The sequence below is a fragment of the Salvelinus fontinalis genome, chromosome 5 (genome assembly GCF_029448725.1).
Source record: "Salvelinus fontinalis isolate EN_2023a chromosome 5, ASM2944872v1, whole genome shotgun sequence".
Taxonomy (NCBI): Eukaryota; Metazoa; Chordata; class Actinopteri; order Salmoniformes; family Salmonidae; genus Salvelinus; species Salvelinus fontinalis.
In genome coordinates, this window is record NC_074669.1 from 48716299 (window position 1) to 48731129 (window position 14831).

At 39.6% G+C, this 14831-nt stretch overlaps 1 protein-coding gene across 1 annotated transcript in view; it reads right to left on the reverse strand.

The window, feature by feature from the left end:
• The window catches only part of si:ch211-197n1.2 (EF-hand calcium-binding domain-containing protein 6), an 80990-nt gene that overhangs the window by 37613 nt on the left and 28546 nt on the right, over nucleotides 1-14831 (reverse strand). Inside the window, exons 11-12 of the mRNA XM_055923743.1 lie at nucleotides 6863-6928; nucleotides 2755-2865 (exon numbers count right to left, since the gene is read on the reverse strand). Of these exons, the coding sequence (XP_055779718.1) occupies nucleotides 2755-2865; nucleotides 6863-6928 (177 nt within the window). The remainder of the gene's footprint in view (nucleotides 1-2754; nucleotides 2866-6862; nucleotides 6929-14831) is intronic.

Sequence of the window (14831 nt, forward strand, 5' to 3'; positions counted from 1 at the left end):
ATACCACACAGGCACTGACACAGGGGATCAATCCGATTGAAATGATTTAGCTTTTTCTCCGGTTTGAATAAAAATGAGCGCGCTAGACAGTGGAGCAGTTTGATTAGGGAGATCCTAAGTCCCCCGGAGTCTCGGGTGGCTTTTCTCTCCTCCTTTGCTAGCATAAAAGTTTTCTTTCTCTCTTTTCAGGGCTCCCTTGGTACCCAGGCCTTTCCACACTGTTGGTATTACAAAATCCCCATTCAAAATAACCCTTGTCACCTGTCAACTAAGCCAGGCTGGTTTTCTAGGTCTTTATCCCATACACACACACACACACGCACACACATGTGCATACACACACACACACACACACACACACACACACACACACACACACACACACACACACACACACACACACACACACACACACACACACACACACACACACACACACACACACACACACACACACACACACACACACACACACACATATTCACACATCCTCACATTCATACACACACACACACAGAGACACAGACACATCCACAAATCCGAACCACACACACCCACCCACGCTCACACACTAAAACCACATGTCTGGGAGAAGTTACTATAGCAGTTTAAAATTCATTACCCTGTTCAATTTAAGAAACGTTTACACTGGGATGGTTTTTGTTGGCCATTCATTGGATGGTGCGAGGCAACTTGGGGGTTCACGTGCATAAGATGCTGTTCTCTCACTCGCCCATCACGTTTAACCTTGTTGACCTATATATCTTCAATCCTAACTTTGTGTCAAGTGAATAGGAACAACTTGAGAATAAGTGAATAAATGATGAAAAATTATATATTTGAAAATAATAACATACTTAACTATTTGTGTAATATCAGGATTTAATCTATAGTAAAATTGCTCTGAATTCAATTGATATCTATAGATGTGGGATCTTAATTTGTTCACTCCTTTTTTGCTGAGTATATTTTGTGATTGACACAAATTCACTGAATACTAACACATAGCTATATAAACAGTAGTGCACATTCATGTAGCCTATTTCGGCCAGCGAATAGCCTAGACACCAATCGAGGAACATTATGGACTAAACGTTCAAATCTGCAGGATTATTTTTCTGTGACAATATAGGTCAAATTAAGATCCTACATCTGTACAAAGGACTGACAACTTCCCAACCCTGTGAAATATGATCATATAGAATATAAAAAGGATCTTAATGACTTCTTGTCATAAAACAGATAAAGATTATTATACCGTAGATAACATTTTTCATAAATCATGTTCTTCTTCCAGGAAAACACACTACCAAGTAGTTTGTGATTCTTAGTGCCTAAAACACAGGGCAATATAAAAACGCTGAATACTATGAATCCAAATCCACATTCAAGACATTACTTGGTGAAATAAAATAAATGTTTTGACTGGCCTTCTGCAGTCTAAAAGGAATATTAAAAAATGTGAAAATCAAAACAAATAATTGAGTGTGGAATATTATTCTGAAAGTTGTCAATGTCAGCAATGTTTCAGGATGCAAACAAAAACAATAAGCTACAGCGGTGGGAATACATACGACTCCAATGTTTTTTTCCAAGTTCCTGAAAACTTTTTTGAATTTGTACAAAATATGTTTAAACATATATATTTTTTTATTCTCTATGATTATCCTTTGAATTAAAATGTTTCACAGGAATGTAAAATACAAAAAAGGTTATATTCAGTATTCCATTATGAACCCCAAAAAAAGAACCAAGCAAGAAGAGCAATATTAGTTTATTTTGAGGTTTGAAAGGTTATGGAGGATGATTATATATAAATATAAATGAACAGTACTGGACCATAAACCTCTCCATAAAACTTTACTGGCTACTATTGTACTTAATTTGACATTACTTTATGATCTTCTATGATTTTCCTAGGATTGATTCAAGACTTAGGATTTCTAAATGAGTGTGCAAGACCAATAACTAAAAGAGGATCTATGTTAGTTAATTGTAGAGCCTTAACCCTTTACTTCACCATTTGTATATAAGAGTGGTTTAGGGCAGTAGTTCTCAACTGGTTTTGCCTCAGGACCCAAATTGAACCAGGTTGTCTCAGTCACAATCCAATATTCGCAGCATGATTTTTTTGTTGTTGCAAAAATGCAATCTGGAAACTTTGGTTAATCCTATATTGATAGTAAATGTACAAATTATATTACAAGGGAATAATAGTCCCACCTTTTCCATTGTCAATAATTACATTTTTCCCATATTCTCGATGAAGAATGTTAAGCTCACTGCTTTGAGACCACAAAATAGTTGAGAGAATAAATTATTTTAAAATATAGGTTCAGTATCATTTATACACATTTTATACCTAGTCATTTAAGTTCCGACTGTAGTATTTGTCCTATTTTTACTCAGACACTCGCAACCCATTCAAAACCTCCCACATCCAAAATGTGGGTCCACCAGTTGAGAATCGCTGGTTTAGGGGAGGTTTACAACATGTGCCGAAAATGGAGACAGAGCTAATTAACAACAAATAAAAAGAAATGGGTGAAGACGTACTACATTTTAAAGCTGCATTCAGGGAGCAGAGTGAAGAGATTTCACTGAAGAGAGAGAATGAGAAAATAAAAGAGAGAGAGAGAGTAAAAGAGTGAGAAAGAGAGAGAGAGAGAGAAAGGGGGAGGCAAGGTAACGCCAGTGAAGGGATGGTGGAGTGGTCAAGGAGAGAAGGGGTGGGGGTGAGTCGGGGGGGATTACCTTGTGTCGAAAGCGGCCATGAAGACAGGGTACTGGACATTTCCGTCCTTGTCCAGGGGCAGCCTGTCCAGCAGCTGTTCAAACTCAGGTTCCGCGACCTCCAGGCCGAATCTAGAGAGGGTGTGTGTGTATGTTTGTGTCCAGAGGGGTTAACGGTGCAAGAAAAGGGTTGGAGGGGGGACAAAAGAGAGGCATTGGGTCAGAACAGAGGGTGGTCATCCGGCCCAGTCACTTAGCCATGGCCCACAATGCCCCTGAGCAGCCGCTGGTCATCAGCCCTCTGACAAGGCCCCCTCCGCGCCCCACACAGCCGGGTCAAGGGTCAATCAGCTCTCTCTCCAGCCATCACATTGAGATGGACACATCCTCTCTCAATCAGAGGATTAATGGTGCACAACGATGTCACACACAAAGATATGCTCATACACTCACACGCAGGCAGACACACACATATATACACACACACACACATGCAGTACACCTCAAACTAGTCAACCGGAGAAATACACATAGAGGCAAACTAACTTAGCACAGATTAGTTTGGCATTTTCTAAACAACATATCTGGATGGTTGAGGGTTATATAGACGAAGACACCTTCATCTAGTCTACATGAGGACATATACTGTCTTTTTCAATCGCTTTGGTGCTATTTTCACAAGTATGTTGTGAATTTTCTAAACTATTTACAAAACTCCAAACTGGTAACACTTGTAACGCAGCAAGTTGTATGTTCAAAACCTTATTGTGCATTAATTTTTGCTGGGAGACATCACAACCATTGATCCAAAATATAAGTTTACTGTGGAATACCATGAGATCCTCGATTTTATCACCTAAACACAAAATAATGATATCTTCTCAATTTAGTTATTTCAACAACACGGGTTAATTCAATAGCAAGAAAATTAAAGAAACATGTTTCAAAATTGCCATTTGAATGTAACATGCTACAGTACTGTAAATTACAGTACGTTACACTGATTTCACATTTCCATCATTTTTATCCCATCAAAGGTGTGATCATTGATGACATCTTTCACAATCATTTAAGCAAAAAATAAATGTATGGTTCAGATATAATTACAACATAGGTGTAATGTAATCAAATTAATCAAATTCAACTAGAAATGGAAGTTTCAGTAGAAGCGTCGTGTGCTTGCTCATCTGGCTGAAATAATTAGTATTAATGATAGCGGAAGAAGTTTACATAGTGAGATAGTTAAGCCTATATCTTTGAGATATCTTCTAGTAAAACCAATGCCTGTAAACGCTTAAAGTTTAAAAGGTATAGCCTAAAGGGCCATCCACACCAAGGATGATAACTATAACGATAACTATAACGACAAATTATCCATAACTATAAACGTTGGCGAGCATCCACACCAGCGGACCTTTGCCATTTATCATTCTGCAGTAGTCCTATACCTGTCAGTCAACTGATTCACGCATCCTACTGTGCGCTGTAGGCATATTAACCCGCTGTTGCTCTGCTGTTGTGTTCGTTTCATGTTCATCAAATCTGTGTTCCCGGTACAAAATGACCGCCCCGTTATAGCTGATTATAAATCCATAATAATACATATATTATCACCTAATGTTGTGTTAGATATTTTTTATCAACTTATGTTCTTGTGAACATTACAAGTTTGAACTTCTATTTGCTATTTATGGCCTGTAGGCCTCATTAACCTGAGCTCATACAACTCGTTTTAAAGTAAAAAAAAAAAAAGAAACATAATGTATGGATTATTTTGACAATAACAAATATATATTTTGACAATAAAATATTGTGCTATTTATCACAGACTACTTTGTGTCAAAGTTTAACAATGACTCTCTCCTCCTCACCAGTGTCATGATCAAAGATATGATCAAGAGCCTCACACACAGTTATCGTTTGGTCATTGTGCTGCCACAGAATGAATTGTGAGCAAGACTTCAAAAAAGCCTTGTATACCAGAGCTGCGAGAAAAGTTCTATATATCATTGAAACAATGTTGCGATTGTTTGAGAGAATGCCAACAGGTGTGTTTACCGTGGGGGAAAGATTATATTGTGGAAGGTTCCCGTGGGGGTTGCCATGGAAGCCAAGAAGGGGAGTGAGGTGTGTGTGTGTGTGTGTGTGTGTGTGTGTGTGTGTGTGTGTGTGTGTGTGTGTGTGTGTGTGTGTGTGTGTGTGTGTGTGTGTGTGTGTGTGTGTGTGTGTGTGTGTGTGTGTGTGTGTGTGTGTGTGTGTTTTCCACACACATGCATGTGGAGGTCTGGGAGAGGAAGTGTGTCCATCTGATGAATGGGCAAGTGCCTGAACTCAATTTTATTCACTAATTGTAGTCTCACCCGTTCATATCTAATGACCGGTCATTTTGACAGGAATACCACAGGTGTAAAACACCCAAAATGTAATGAAAGTCATTAAAATGTATTTTGTGTGTTCGGATGCCCTGTGTGGACAAAGTCATGGCAATCAGATTAAATTAACTACATTTTTCAGAAAGAAAACTTGTAAATCGGTGGTAACACAGACCATTCAGTGCTTCAGGTTATGTTCACTGTCATAGTGACAACTGCAAATAATTATTCAATGTACATGTAATGACTTTTTTTCTTAACTCAATAAATGTAGCAAATCAACAACAAACGCTGTTAAGCCATCTTTGACATTATGTCATCATGATTTCCATTTTTCTAATGATTGTCAATTCGTTTGGTTCTTATTTTTCGAGGTGCTTTCTCTCTGGCTGTCCCTGCATTAATGCTACAATGTTCTCATCACTTGCCAGTGATCACACCAACGCTCCTTAACTTTCCCCGACAGTTCGTTTGGCCTAGGCCTATTTCACATTCAGCAATTTGCAAGAGCAAGCCTGCTTCTCGCCACGAAAAGGCCTACTATAAAAAAAGGCTAAAAAGATATGTCCTATAGCTTTTGTAGCCTATAGATTTTCCTGCGATTTCACGTGAAGAGGAATAGCGGAGAGGCTTGCGTTGCCTATAGTGCGCACAGGAACAGCTAGAAGAGAGAGGCTACAGATGTGTATTCGAAGTAAGAAGCTAAATATCAGCTACATATTAAGCCATTCATTAGATAAATAGTAGGGCTATAAATATTGATGCGTCAAAGTGTAAGAAAAAAAAGTAACAAAAATATTAAATGGCAGATCTGTGCGTTCTTCCAGGCTGCGCTCTGGAGTCCCAGATACGCAAAACTCCACTATTGATTAGGCCTACGTTTTTAGACAAGACAATTATTCTACCTAGGATACAACAACATAATGCAATGAGGAATGTTTTGTTATCAAGTGAGTACACAAATATTGTCTAGGGCTGTAAACTGCAGTGATGTAGGCTAATTTGAATTTTCCCGCTCAAACGTCCTGTTTTGAATGCTTCATGCGGAAATAACAGCCTAGGCCTGGTTATGTAACCATTTGGATCAGTTATGGGTCTATTCTCGACAGTTTACAAGGTCCAGAAAGGTACATTAGCAGGCTACTCATATCGTGTACATTTAGCAAGCAAGATCAAGCTGGAATCTCTCCTCAATATGCTAGCAGTAGTAAATAAAATGAAGTGTAGCCTACAACAAGCTATTGTAATCTAGCTTTTCCTGGGACTTCAAGAGCTAAGATGAATAGCTGTAGCTGAGAGGCAGTTGAGAGGCAGGGTGCTAATTTCAAAGAGAACCATGAAGACAGTATGCAACCCATTCATTAGCTAAATATTAGGCCTAATACTACAGTGAATTTACACAGTGAAATATACTTTTTTTATAAAAAAGTGGCACAGTGGCACAGCGAGTGGCACAGCGGTCCAAGGCACTCCAGTGTTTGAGGCGTCACTACAGATCCAGGCTCGATCCCGGACTGTGTCGCAGCTGGCCGCGACCGGGAGACCCATGAGGAGACGCACAATTGGCCAAGAAAATAGTAAAAATAAAGAAAAATCCTGGAATGAGTAGGTGTGTCCAAACTTTTGACTGGTACTGTATGTGAAACAACAATGCACTTCAAATTAAATTAGCTGGACAATCCAAGGATGTTCTAAAAAGGGCACCTCAATACAACAAAGCCAAAACATACGATAGGAACAGGAGAGGGACAAAATACCTGCTCTCAATCGCTGCTCGAAACTCCTCCTGGCTCACCACCCTCCTGTGGCATTTATCAATGCTCCTGTAGGAGAGACAAAACACCGCAATAAGACCAGGACAAATGTTAATGAGACAGATGTATTATTTCACTGACCTCCATGTTGAACTCCACTCAACATTTGTGTCAAGTACGTATATATTCACAGTTCACAGTTCAAGATAATCACAAACGTTTGGGACTGGGTCTGTTACGGGGTTTTTTAACATTAGGACAGCTTGGGCTTTGAGTTTGGAGAGGTTGTTTTCTATTGAAAAGCAGCAAGGAACAGCGGACATAGGCTGGTTCATTTCCTAAAGTGAAGAGGTACTATATACTTTAAGGGCTTGCTCTTAATGAGGTATGACTATGGTGAAATGCGTGTGATCCCAATCATATTGAGACACAAAATGTAGAGAAAGGTAGTGAAAAGGGGTAAAGAGGAGGCTTGGTTCACTAAAACACAACACTGAGAGAAAGAGCAGAGATGGTATATCTATATTCACTGCTGCACAGAAGGGCTAGAATCAAAGCCTCATTCTCAAAACTATTCTACACTGAGTATACCAAATATTAAGAACACCTTACTAATATTGAGTTGCATCCCCTTGCCCTCAGAACAGCCTCAATTCGTCCGGGAATGGACTCTAGAACGTGTCAAAAGCCGTTTCACGGGTATAATGGCCCATGTTGATTCCAATGCTTCCCACAGTTGTATCAAGTTGGCTGGATGTCCTTTGAGTGGTGGGCCATTCTTGATACACACTGGAAACTGTTGAGTGTGCAAAACCCAGCAGCGTTGCAGTTCTTGACACGAACCGGTGCTCCTGGCACCTACTACCATACCCTGTTCAAAGCACTTAAATCTTTTGTCTTCCCCATTCTCCCTCTGAATGGCACACATACACAATCCATGTCTCAATTGTCTCAAGGTTTAGAAATCCTTCTTTATTAACCTGTCTTCTCCCCTTCATCTACACTGATTGAAGTTGATTTAACAAGTGACATCAATAAGGGATCATATATTTCACCTGGATTCACCTGGTTAGTCTATGTCATGGAAAGAGCAGGTGTTCTTAATGTTTTGTATACTCAGTGTATATCTGAAACTATAAAATGTATCGCTTTCCCCATTATGTTCTGTTGAATGAACTGTTGGAAAGCACATTGAAAGAGAGAGACAGAGAGAGAAATAAAGAAAGAAAGACAGGAACCAACTGAGATGACCATACACTATCTACACAAAAGTATGTGAACCCCTTCGAATTAGTGGATTCGGCTATTTCAGCCACACCCGTTGCTGACAGGTGTATTAAACATGGCATCGTCATAGGATGCCACCTTTCCAACAAGTCAGTTTGTCATATTTCCGCCCTGCTAGAGTTACCCCGGCCAATTGTAAGTGCTGATATTGTGAAGTGGAAATGTCTAGGAGCAGCAATGGCTCAACTGTGAAGTGGTGGGTCACAATGGGCCTATCTGGTACTGAAGCTCGTAAAAAAAAAATCGCCTGTCCTCGGGTCTAACTCACTAGTGAGTTCCAAACTGCCTCTGGAAGCAATGCCAGCACAAGAACTGTTCGTAGGGAGCTTCATGAAATGGGTTACCTTGGCCGAGCTGCCGCACACATAAGCCTAAGACCACCAAGTGCAATGCCAAGTGTTGGCTGAAGTGATGTAAAGCTCACCGCCATTGGACTCTGGAGCAGTGGAAGTGCGTTCTCTGGAGTGATGAATTACGCTTCACCATCTGGCAGTCCGACGGACGAATCTGGGTTTGGCGGATGCCAGGAGAACGCTATCTGCCCTGAATTTATAGTGCCAACTATAAAGTTTGGTGGAGGGGGAATAATGGTCTGGGGCTAGGACTGTTGCGGTGATCGTATTAAGGCCACACCAGCGGTCAAGAGTCATAAAGGCAGTCATATTCCACGTGACCGTTTTGTCACTGCAATTAGGCTTCTCCAAACTATGATGCTGCTGATGGTCATTAGTAGCCTACCAAACTTGCTAACTGCCTGGTACTCAGCACTCTATTGTCCCTCTAGTCTAATCGCTCTGACATCAATGAAGATATGTTCGAAAATCAAACACTTCATGAGAGCCCATGAGCTCATGTTGCGCAACATTCCTATAGGCTATACAATTGATGGCCTCTACTAAAAATAGGAGGGTCCCATCGGCTTTCTATAGGCTAGTCCTACTATATTTATTTCTCAACTTTCCTAATATTAAGCACATTGTTTATCTTTACAACAGGAGTATAGCCTACCTGGCTGGCATGAAAATTAACCACAGGAAAAGTGTTCTCCATTCGCTTTTAAAGTGCATAGATGAAATCTATTTTTTCCACTGCCCCTGTTTCGAGACAGGTGCATGATAATGGTCCATTCTAAATCAAAACAAAATTTCACACATATATTATTTGGTATATGTAATGACAATATTAAGTCAAGAATAGTCTGATGGGTGACAATATTAGCCTTTCACTGAATGATGCCTAGCATAAGAAACTGCCTTTTTTTGTGTTAATTTTTTGAATCATAGTTGCACACGTCATGTAGCCTAGCCCATATGCATATATGTTTTGAGATGGTTTGTAATCACAACTAAAGTGGCCAAATAACATTAATTCTCTTTACAAGGGGTTTAGAGCCTAACTGGCAGACATAAACAGCGTGAGTTTCAAGTTTGGGGAAGATCATTTTCCCCATAAAAATGCACCTTTATAATAAAAGCATTACATGCATAATCACATTTGCAGTCACTTTTGATAATGGTGTTTTCCCGCTAATGGAACGTTTGCCCTTATAGCCTACTGCCATGTGCGCATTGCTGCGCTTATAATAATGTGAAGAAATAGCCTAATAGTTTATCAACATTTTAAGCTAAACGTTCTGATCTGTTACGTCAGCCACATTGCGTAAAAATGTTTTTGATGCTAGTGGTTGTATTAATTTGTATTAATATGTTCAGAATATTTATTTCTTGCACAGAATAGAATTGGTTGACTTTTGTACTATGGACAGTTCTTCCAATATCTTCAATATGCACCTCGGAATTGGGTAAAGACGCACGCAGTTTGGTCACAGTGCCTTCTCCACTGACAACACCGTCTTCTCCTAACACTAGCTGCAACACAGGCATCCCCGATGTGTCTGTCTTCACTTGTAGCCTGTGAGAAAGACCAGATCACTTGATGGAGATCCATGTGAATGAGAGGTGCTTAAAAGCGTGCAGCACTCAAGGAGAAGGGCACAACACAGCAAGGGAAAAACTGCCACTGGCTGCAAAAGGCATGGATTATTTTGGGGTGCATTATGGCCACAAAGGGGATGCCGCCGTGAAATTCGAGGCATTATCAAATGCTTGTCAAATTGTGAATGAGAGACTAATGAAGTGTGTACAGCCTGCGCAAAAAACAAAGCAGAGCTCATCTCTTTCAAGCGACTTTAAAAAAAAATCATCATTAGAGTTGCATCATGCAGCCTTACAATGTATTGAAAATCAAAACATATAGCCCAACGATTGTAGAACCACTCAAGTTAAATTAATAACTCCAAATTAACAATATTGAAAGTGCCTATTTCTTTGTTAACTGCTCAACACAAAATAGCCGCATGTGCGCACTCCCTCAAATCATTTGGAGAAAATATTTATATTTTATTCAGATTTGTATAATTGTATTCTTCATACTATAAATGAATGCCAATGAATTTTAAGCAAATTTTGTCTGCTAAATGAACTAGTGTAGCCCATAGTCATTTGGCATAGCCAGATCAGGGTCTGGATTCACAAAATATTACTTACGAAAAAACCTAAGAAGTTTCTTAACCTCTCTAGGGTATGTGGGACGGTAGCGTCTCACCTCGTCAACAGCCAGTGAAACTGCAGGGCACCAAATTCAAAACAACAAAAATCCCATAATTAAAATTCCTCAAACATACAAGTATTTTTACACCATTTTAAAGATACACTTGTTGTAAATCCAGCACAGTGTCCGATTTCAAATAGGCTTTACGACGAAAGCAAAGCAAAGGATTATGTTAGGTGAGTGCCTATTCACAGAAAAACACAGCCATTTTTCCAGCCAAAGAGAGGAGTCACAAAAAGCAGAAATATAGATACAATTAATCACTAACCTTTGATGACCTTCATCAGATGACACTCATAGTACTTCATGTTACACAATACATATATGTTTTGTGTGGTAAAGTTTATATTTATATCCCAAACTCTCAGTTTACATTGGCGCATTATGTTCAGTAGTTCCAAAACATCCGGTGATTTTGCAGAGAGCCACATCAATTTACAGAAATACTCATAATAAACATTGATAAAAGATACAAGTGTTTTACATGGAACTTTAGATAAACTTCTCCTTAATGCAACCGCTGTGTCAGATTTAAAAAAAACTTCACAGAAAAAGCAAACCATGCAATAATCTGAGTACGACACTCAGACGACAAATCAACCCAAAGAGATATCCGCCATGTTGGAGTCAAAATAAGTCAGAAATAGCATTATAAATATTCACTTACCTTTTATAATCTTCATCAGAATGCATTCCCAGGAATCATAGTTCCACAATAAATATTTACTTTGTTCGATAATGTCCATACTTTATGTCCAAATTCCTCCTTGTTGTTCGCGCGTTCAGTACACAATCTAAACTCACGACGCGCGTGCAAGTCCACAGGAAAATACGGACGAAAAGTCCAAAAAGTTCAGTTACAGTCCGTAGAAACATGTCAAACGATGTATAGAATCAATATTTAGGTTGTTTTTAACATAAATCTTCAATAATGTTCCAACCGGAAAATTCCTTTGTCTTCAGAAATGTGATGGAACGCAGCTAACTCTCACATGAACGGCATGGTCAGCGCATGGTCAGCTTGTGGCACTCTGGGAGAGACCTTACTCAATCTCCTCTCATTCGCCCCCACTTCACAGTAGAAGCATCAAACAAGGTTCTAAAGACTGTTGACATCTAGTGGAAGCCTTAGGAAGTGCAACATGACCCCATTTCCACTGTATCTTGGATAAGCAAAGAGTTGAAAACCTACAAACCTCAGATTTCCCACTTCCTGTTTGGATTTTGTCTCAGGTTTTTGCCTGCCATATGAGTTCTGTTATACTCACAGACATCATTCAAACAGTTTTAGAAACTTCAGAGTGCTTTCTATCCAAATCTACTAATTATATGCATATCCTAGGATCTGGGCCTGAGTGGCAGGCAGTTTACTCTGGGCACGCTTTTCATCCGGACGTGAAAATACTGCCCCCTACCCCAAAGAAGTTAAGGAAAAAAATAGGAAGTTCATAAATTTATAAGATAGTTCGTAAATGCAATTTTTCAAAATGTTCTTAGGAATTTGTAGTTTTCTTAGGAACTTCGTAAATATATTTCTTAAGAACTACGTAAATATCTTCTTATGTTGCATTGACATTAGCGACGTGCTTGAAACCAATAAATAAGCCTACGTGACAGGGATGATCGGATTTGGTTATTTTGTTATTTTTCACACATTATAGACATCAGACTAGCTATATCAAAATCTAAAATGGATGACCAGGAAAAGAGATTGAAGTGATGGTGGATGAAATAAGCCCAGCAAAAAAAGAAACGTCCCTCTCTCAGGACCCTGTCTTTAAAACCTCTTCTGGCTGCAGGGTGAATATTGAAAAAACTGGAAAATATGCGCACATTTTCAAACGGCCTCTTAAGAAATATTTGATCTTACAATATGCATATATTTACTACTATTGGATAGAAAACAGTCTATAGTTTCTAAAAACGTTTGAATTATTTCTCTAAGTTGAACAGAACTATTTTTACAGCCCATTTCCAATCCAGAATTGAGATTTCCAAATGCGATGTCTCTCTTTAAGACCTTGTCTATAAAAGGTCATGTCACTTAGGACCGTAGAAACACGTCATACGCCTTCATCTGGGTGTAATGCGGAAGTGAGAGGAAAAAGCAGTTGAATATCTCTTCCAGGGGCTGAACACAACATCTTGTAGTGAGACTTGCGCACTTTATTTTTTTTTCTGGGCGCGAAGTAGAACCTGGACTCGGCTCCTGGAATACGCTCGTTAAAGGTGAATATGACCTCTGGCTACGATATTATTTGATACATGTCACAAATTCATCCTAAAGTATGTTTTTTCAATATACTTTAATTATTATATTGCAATTTATTCTGGACTTTAGACGTGATGCTTTGGAAGAATTTTTTGAAGAAAGAGAGATTAGCGCCGCACGGCCATTGTGCTTGCTAACCCAAGAGGGAAATAGTTCGTTCTGGAACCCAACTAAAGACTGTACTGGACAATGGACCCCTTTACAACATTCTGATGGAATATCAACAAAGATAAGGACCCAATTTGGGATGCTTTTTCATATATCTGTCGAACTGTGCTATGCTAGCGTTTGACTAGAATCAATGCTGCCGTATGCTAGCTAATGTTGTAAGCTAATATAACGATATATTGTGTTTTCACTGTAAAACACTTCAAAAATCGGAAATATTGGCTCTATTCACACGATCTTTGTCTTTCATTAGCTATCCACCATATGTTTTTCTGAAATGTTTTATGAGGTGTAATTAGTAGTTGACGTTGGTGTCTGTATTTTCTCTGGCTACTCCCGTGCGATTTCAGACTGTAGCTATGATGTAGCTATGATGGGAGCAGTAATGTAAAACTGATTTATAGCTAAAATATGCACATTTTATGAACAAAACATAGATTTATTGTGTAACATGTTATAGGACTGTCATCTGAGGTAGTTTTTTCTAGGTTGTTTAGGTTGGTTCTAGGTTAGTTAGGTTGGCTTGTGCATGCTACTTGAATCATACTTGTGCTGCTGCTACATGTCTGTCCACTTTTTTATTTGGTGGTGAGCTAACATAAATATATCTGGTGTTTTCTCTGTAAAACATTTAAAAAATCGGACATGTTGGCTGGATTGACAAGATGTTTATCTTTCAAATGCTGTATTGGACTTGTTAATGTGTGAAAGTTAAATATTTAAAAAAAATAGATTTTGAATTTCGCGCCCTGCAATAGAGCTGGATGTTGTCATAAGTGTACCGATATCGGGACAGCCCGCCTAACAGGATAATTATTAAAATATAATTCGTAAAAATCCAAATAACTTCACAGATCTTCATGGTAAAGGGTTTAAACATTGTTTCCCATGCTTGTTCAATGAACCATAAACAATTAATGAACGTGCACCTGTGGAACGGTCGTTTACAGGTTACAGACGGTGGACAATTAACGTCACAGTTATGAAAACTTAGGACACTAAAGAGGCCTTTCTACTGACTCTGAAAAACACCAAAAGAAAGATGGCCAGGGTCCCTGCTCATCTGCGGGAAAGTGCCTTAGGCATGCTGCAAAGAGGCATGAGGACTGCAGATGTGGCTAGGGCAATAAATTGCAATGTCCGTACTGTGAGATGCCTAAGACAGCGCTACAGGGAGACAGGACGGACAGCTGATCATCCTCGCAGTGGCAGACCACGTGAAACAACACCTGCACAGGATCGGTACATCCAAACATCACACAGGTACAGGATGGCAACAACAACTGCCCGAGTTACACCAGGAATGCACAATCCCTCCATCAGTGCTCAGACTGTCCGGAAGAGGCTGAGAAAGGCTGGACTGAGGGCTTGTAGGCCTGTTGTAAGGCAGGTCCTCACCAGACATCACCGGCAACAACGTTGCCTATGGGCACAAACACACCGTCGCTGGACCAGGCAGGACTGGCAAAAAGGGCTCTTCACTGACGAGTCGCGGTTTTGTCTCACCAGGGGTGATAGTCAGATTTGTGTTTATCGTCGAAGTAATGAGCGTTACATCGAGGCATGTACTCTGGAGCGGGATCGATTTGGAGGTGGAGGGTCCGTCATAGTCTGGGGCGGTGTGTCACAGCATCA